The sequence below is a fragment of the Danio rerio genome, chromosome 21, assembly GCF_052040795.2.
Source record: "Danio rerio strain M-AB ecotype USA chromosome 21, GRCz13ab, whole genome shotgun sequence".
NCBI lineage: Eukaryota > Metazoa > Chordata > Actinopteri > Cypriniformes > Danionidae > Danio > Danio rerio.
Window position 1 is genome coordinate 32,985,660 of NC_141041.1, and position 7,655 is coordinate 32,993,314.

Genomic DNA, 7,655 nt, shown 5'->3' on the forward strand with positions numbered 1-7,655 from the left:
AGAGACTTACAGTAATTTACGTGTGAGGTTATAAAAGCGTTGATAACTGTCTCATGTGACTTTTCAGGCAAAAAGTGTTGGGGTTAGGTTGGGTTTAGGTTTATTGGGTAGGATTAGGGATGTAGGTTTCCAGTTCTCTCATTCATTTGCAACAAGGAAAGTGACAAATCTGTGGTTTCACTAACAGCGAAGTGATGGTGTGTTATAAATATCATCATTATGAATATTTGGATCAATTAGTATGCATGGAATGAGGTGAGCCATGTGATTTCTTAACAAACCTTGTTTTCGGGACATTCTAAAATCCTAAATGTGGCTTCATGCAACAAGTCAGCATTTTTAAAATAAACACAGTAAATATATTATAAATAATTTAAAATAAGATATCATGTGCTGTGTAGACAACCAGAATCCAAAACAAAAACATATGTACGTCTTTTTGAGTAGATTTTTTATTTGTAACAATTTTAATTTTTAATTTTTTATGTTTCTAGATAACCTAAATTTGCTGTTGGTCAGTCTAGTATGAGCTCTTTAAAATTTAGTTTGCTGCCCTTCTCTTCGTTTATTCCATTGAACAATAAAAAAAATGCAAAAGACATTGGGCACTTTTCAGAGTTTACTTTTTGCAACTACAGGTGCTCAGAGCACTCCTACAAAAAACTTAAGGTGCCCAAGGTGAATAAACAACATGCAAAATGTTTACTGCCAATAGAAAACACATTTAAAAATGGTGCCTCTCACTGCCACATTCTGTTGAGCTCAATAAGTCCAAACGAATATCCAGTAGAGTCAGATGTGTCATGCACTGCAGTGGCAAAAAAAACATATAGTAACAATATCATAATAACTGACAACAGCAAGAGTAAAAAACTTTCATAAGCAAGTTTATGTACATAAACATAACTTGACAGTAAAGATCTAAAAACCAACACTTATTTTACTTATTGAAGAAACTCCACAAGTTCATCCTCTAGACTGAAACCATCAGTGTTTATCCTTGTTTTACTCTATTACTTTCCCCTGTGTGTTTCAGAAAGTCTTTGAATGTAGTCTTGCACTTCTAGAAGCAGATCAGATTTTCTTTTATGTTATGCATTAGTCATGATCCCAGACCAGTTAAACAGCCTTTGGCTCAACCTGCTTTACAGTAGTCACACCCCAAACTCTCCTATTGGTGGAACTGAACAGGAATTGACAGATATGAGCAACTGCTCTTAACCTCTTAAGGCCCAAGGTATTTTTTACATGAATTTTTTATTTCTCTTTTCTATTTGGGCTAATTGGATTGGGACTTAATTAAAATAAAAACCTAAGTATCATCTTTTGATATGATGTACCTTTAGAAAAAAAAATTATGTCCATATATGAACTTGTGGTCCGAATTTTTAAACACTTTTTCCTGACTTTTTGTAATGCATATTTAACATGGAAAATTGATTTTATTATAGTTATCATGACTATCAGAGAGTAAAAACAGCCTGTTTTTTTGGACAAAAATAGTGTTTGGGTGACACTGTTCAGTTGCAGAAGGGTCAGAAGGTTCAATATTCGCACTTTTGTCGAAGATTAACTCATGAAAGGCATACTTAGTTAATAAACAATAAACTCTATTGTCTACTCTAAATATCTATCTATAAACTCTAATAAATATCTTTCTTCACTTATAAGAATAATCATAAAACAAATAAAAATCTTATTCTTTCAGCAGATTTATAAGCAGTAATGCTTTGTAAAGAGATAAGTTCTTAACAAATTCCCACTCTTAACTACTGGCTTATTACCTCCTAATTATTAAGATAGTAGCTGTTTATTAGTATTTATAAAGTACTATCTTATTTTACATCCTCAATCCTACCTAAACAACCTTACTATAAGAAAATTAATACTTTATTAGGCTAAAACTCTTAGTAAATAGTTTATTATTTACAACCTAAATGCATCCTTGTTCTACATTGTCATTTTGTATCTAAAATGTATTTAAAAAGTAAAAAAAAAAAAAAATGTATTTTACAAGACATAAATGCTTTTTTTTGTACTCGCTCACTGTCTATATCTCTCTCTCTCTGTTCCAGGTAAAATCAAGTATTCAGAGCAGGTTTACGATTCCTGTATGGACGCTTTTGACTGTCTGCCCTTGGCCGCTCTCATGAACCAACAGTTTCTGTGTGTCCACGGTGGCCTGTCCCCAGAAATACAGACCTTAGACGACATAAAGAAGGTACTGCCAAGCCATGCGTGAATAGCAGTGCGGTGTGTGGGAGGAGAGGGATTTGATGCATGGCCACAAGAAAGCACTGTACGTTTGTGTATTTTTTTATTGGCTTTTATATTTATTCTTCTGTGGCCTAGTTGGACCGGTTCAAGGAGCCCCCAGCATTCGGGCCTATGTGTGATTTGCTGTGGTCTGATCCTCTGGAGGACTTCGGCAATGAAAAGAGCCAAGAGTACTTTAGCCACAACACAGTCAGAGGCTGCTCATACTTCTACAGGTGGGTGACCTTTGGGTGTTTAAGAATGTGTGTTGGAGAAGATATGTTGACAGGCTATGTAGAAGTGGAAGGCAGTGGATACAGCAGCAGGCCCCTATAGTCCATGAAAATTTCTTATAATTTCTAGCATAATAAAATATTTTAAAGCTTGGCGTGACTAAAAAGATGTAGTATGCTAGCACTGTAGTTCAAGTAATAATTCTTAATAGTAACTAGTGGCTTATTGCCTGCCTATTATTAAGATATTGACTGTTTATTGTTACTTATAAAGTACATATTCTGCAGGATCTTATGCTATATCCCTCCTAATACCTAAACCCAACTACTACCTTAATACTACTATTAATATGCAGCAAATTAGTAGTTTTAGGAGTTCATAGTTATTGGTTCATTAAATGCGAAAAATGTACATTAACGTTTTTATATACTTTTTAATTAATTAAATAATTAACATTTAATTTAAAAAAAATGTTTTTTAACCCTTCATTTAAAGCCTTGACCATTTGCTTAAGTGTTTGGAGGGGTGGTTCAGTTTGACCACAATATTTTTAACCACACTCCCTTACAGTTAGTATGCTACAAGTGAATGATGTGCAAAAAGATAGCCCTGTCCATACTCAATATTCTGTTTCAGTTGGAAGTTACAAACTGAAATAAATGTCTCAGCAACTTTTGGTTCACATTGACTTTATAATAAAATGTTTCTAGAGATAAATTTGTTTAAGAAAATAATAACAAAATAACCAATTACAGTCTCAATTGCTCAATTTCTCAATTGCTTTGACACATTTTTCAAAACAGACCTAACATTCCCTAAACAGTAAGTGCAAATCTAAAAAAAACCTTTGCTGGATTTTCAGAACTTTATTGCATGTTTGCAAAATGCAGTTACTCCTCAAAACATTTCATTCATGCTTCAAAACCTAGTTATTGTGTCAGTAATTTTTCCAGTTGTTTTTTCACCAGTCATACTTGGAAATTAAGGTTTACAAATTACAAAATTACAAAGGTTTACAAAGAAGAGTCAATAGTACATTAAAAAAATTAATAATTTACAATAAAAAAAATAAATAAATCAACATTTGTATTTATACAATACATTTAACTGTGCACAAATGTATTAGATGCAGTGCAATCTTGTTTGTTCAATCACTCTATTGTATATTTCATATTTCTAATGTTACCACAAATACACAATAATACAACAAATTATCATCCAAAATCTTAGTAGACATTCAGTTGCTCTTGATTACACTTTTGTGTAACCAGAGATGTGTAACCACTTCTTTGAATTGCTCTTCCACAAGCATGTTACTGCAGCTCAGGGTTGTGAATGTAGTGATTGCACTGTGGGCAAAAAAAAAAAGAAAAAAAAAGATATATATACTATATATATTAGACTTATATATTATAATTGGGCAAATATTTAAAAATGAAAAAATAAATAAAATAATAATAATAATAATAATAATAATAATAAATCAAAGCGGGGTTAATAATTCTGATTGCAACTGAATATATATTTTGTACCATATATGATAAACAGATAATGAAAATTGTATTGCAACTGAAGTCATTAAACTACATAGCAGACATGATAAACAATGTCAATCTCAGATATTTATTGTAAAAACATGTGCATATACAAATGTTAAATAATTGAATGAACAGTTTTAAGTGTGATGGCTTACGATGAAATATGATTGAGAAATAGTAAAGGGTTTAAGTTTAAATGAGAATCAACTCATCAGTTTTGATCAACAAGACATACAGTAGCAATTATTTTTGTTCAAACTACAGACAATTGTACTTACTATTTGCACACATGTGCCATTTGCAATTTGCTTAAATCAATAAGAAATGGCACTCTGAAGTGAACAGTAAGCTAAATGTTCAGATATCTAAACTTATAAAATAATAATAATAATTCAATCGAGAATTGAGCCAATTGAGAAAAACTTTAATAAGGAAAACGGGGTGGGGTGATTTAAGATATTTTATGTTAGGTTTGTATTATAAAAAATGTGATTGGCCCTATAATTGAAAACCACTGCTATATGAAAATTACCATACATTAGTCTTATATTCTATCTTTTATGAGCTTTTCAGTGCAACTAGCAAAAAAAAAAAATTAAAACAAGTCATGAAACCACAAAAAACCATAAAAGATAACATACATAAAAACAATTTGTGCATTAATGCATTAAAAATGCAACAAAAAAGAGAATATATTAATGTAAATATATGTAAATTTATGTAAATAAATGTATGACAACTTGCCCAATTAAAATATGACAGCTAAATCATTTTTGTGCAAATGATGTGCTATCTATCTATCGATCTATCTATCTATCTATCTATCTATCTATCTATCTATCTATCTATCTATCTATCTATCTATCTATCTATCTATCTATCTATCTATCTATCTATCCATCCATCCATCCATCCATCCATCCATCCATCCATCCATCCATCCATCCATCCATCCATCCATCCATCCATCCATCCATCCATCCATCCATCCATCCATCCATCCATCTATCTATCTATCTATCTATCTATCTATCTATCTATCTATCTATCTATCTATCTATCTATCTATCTATCTATCTATCTATCTATCTGTCTATCTGTCTGTCTGTTATATGGTAAAAGATGGCCCAGTAACGGAACACACAAGACTAAATTTATGTATGTATATGTGGTGCCTGTGATGTATGTGTACTGATGTGCGCATGTTGGCGTATATGTATATGCTTGTGTGACATACTGTGCACATATTTGACTAAGTGTGTGTGTTCGTGAGTGTGTGTGAAGACAGGCGAGTCAGTGGGGGGTTGTCGGGTCTCTCCAGGTGTTCAGGGCTGCTGTTGTTTTTTACCCTCTGCTTCGACTGCATAAAGCAACAGCCTCTTAATATTTCACACACTGCTGAAAATTTGATGTGTACGACTGTATGCTTCTCATAGAGCTAGACCTGAATGGCTTGTTCATTGTTGTAGGGCATTTGAATGTTTGTGTGTTAGCATTAGCATTTGGTATCATCTCCTAATTCTTTGTTTATATCCGGTGTGTACCGCAGATTTGTGCCAGTGATCTGGAGTCATTAGTGTGTCTGTGTTTTATATGCTCAATAGAGGCAGCCATGTTACAGAACACACGAGACCGAGTTTATCACACATACACAGAGTGCTACATACACTACTTAGAGATACCCACACACATCTCTGTTATGCAAGGCTCACAGAAGCCATTTGTTTTAATCTGTGTTGTCAGTGTTCCTCGAGCTGCCCACCTCCCTGAATCACCATGGTGGTGTTTAATCAGTCCTCTTTCACTCCATTCACTCTGTTTTGTTTATGTGATCGCCTTTATGCACATGCAGATTTTTTTGCAATGCATTTAGAATGAAGTGATTGATGAAAAAATAAATTACCTGTTATTTATGAGCAAAGTGTATTTTTTTTAAATGTTCAGTTTTAGTTTTTATTGGATTTTTGTGTTTTTACACACAGTAATCTAAGTGCACATGATGAACTCATTTTAATTGCTAAATTAAGCTCAGTTAGCAGCGTTTGTAGTACAATAATGTAAAGCTTGTGATTCTTCTTTTTAAAAAAAATATTTACAATTTTTACAGTTCTTTTTTAATATTTTAGGTGTTGCATTTTCATGGTAACAAAACTCAGTATTAATGTAAGTTGACACATAAATAGTTGGGAAGTAAGATTGAATCCTATCATAGGTTAAATCCAAAGGAACACATTTATTGATAAAATGTGAATTTTTAAAACGCATTGTATGCACAGACATCCATCAACCTACATAATTAATTTAGTTTGTTAAGCGCAAAGAATTTTTTTTTTTTTTATAATTTTTTTTTTTATAAAACAAATAACCCTGGCTAGCATAGCATGAGACTCTTAATCTCTGCTTTGTGGGTTCGAGCCCCACGTTGTGCGATTCTGTTGGCGAGGCAGTGGTGCAGTAGGTAGTGCTGTCGCCTCACAGCAAGAAGGTCGCTGGGTCACTGGTTCAAACTTCGGCTCAGTTGGCGTTTCTGTGTGGAGTTTGTATGTTCTCCCTGCCTCTGCGTGGGTTTTCTCCGGGTGCTCCGGTTTTCCCCACAGTCCAAAGACATGTGTAACAGGTGAATTGGGTTGGCTAAATTGTCCAGAGTGTGTGTGTGAATGTGTGTGTGGATGTTTCCCAGAGATGGGTTGTGGCTGGAAGGGCATCTGCTGCGTAAAAACTTGCTGGATAAGTTGGCGGTTCATTCCGCTGTGGCGACCCCGGATTAATAAAGGGACTAAGCTGACAAGTAAATGAATGAATGAAACAAATATAAATATGCATACAAATAATACTGGCATGAAGGCATGAAAGTTTGTTTTTCATATTTATGTAGAAAATAATAATTTTTGTAATATTTTAATCATTTAATTCTTTTTCATTTGTGAAGATATTTGTGTATCCTGTGTACATCCTGTGGGTCAACTAACACACTCTTCGCTAGACTTTAGACCTCCTTTCAGTCTATTGTGTGCCAGCAATGCGCCTTAACATACCTCTTTTTTTTTAGACCAGAACGCCTGTGCGTGCACATTTTAGTGCAAATTAATTTGCTATGTAAACAGCATGGTGCAAATCACTAAAATGACTCTTGCGCTGAGCTGAAACTAGCAAACAACAATTGCGTTGCACCGTGCGCCACATTGCACTAGCTGTATGATAGGGTCCATAGTTTTTCTCAGTAGCTTTGGTACATTTCTCAGATCAGAATTGAAATTTTCAAAACTGCTTGTTCAATCTTTAGGGCCCAGTTTTTAAATTAATTTAATCTGGATCAAATTGGTCCAGATTTGGAAATACCATGTTTTGCTATCCAACTGATCTATCCTACTTTTATGACAGTTTTTAAAGGAAAATTGGGTTGTATCACTGTGATCCAAATACTAAATTTCAGGACTACCAAATCCTGTTTATCAGAGCTTTAAATGGAACCAACAGTGTAGCCTACCATCTTAGCAAAGAACAACAGGTAGGCAAAATACCAATGGCCACAAACAGCCATTATTTGTTTTAATGGTAAGAAAAAGACACTGCTATCATTGTACTGCAATCAATTGTTCTAATACAGTACTGCTTTGATATTGTTTT

The 7,655-nt window shown here is 33.6% G+C and overlaps 1 protein-coding gene across 2 annotated transcripts in view; it reads left to right on the forward strand.

Annotated features, from left to right (window-relative positions):
- The window catches only part of ppp3ca (protein phosphatase 3, catalytic subunit, alpha isozyme), a 112,289-nt gene that overhangs the window by 84,565 nt on the left and 20,069 nt on the right, over positions 1 to 7,655 (forward strand). For both annotated transcript variants that reach the window (NM_001198550.4, NM_001441921.2), the window contains 2 exon segments: positions 2,076 to 2,221; positions 2,353 to 2,492. In NM_001198550.4, coding sequence (NP_001185479.1) covers positions 2,076 to 2,221; positions 2,353 to 2,492 — 286 coding nt within the window.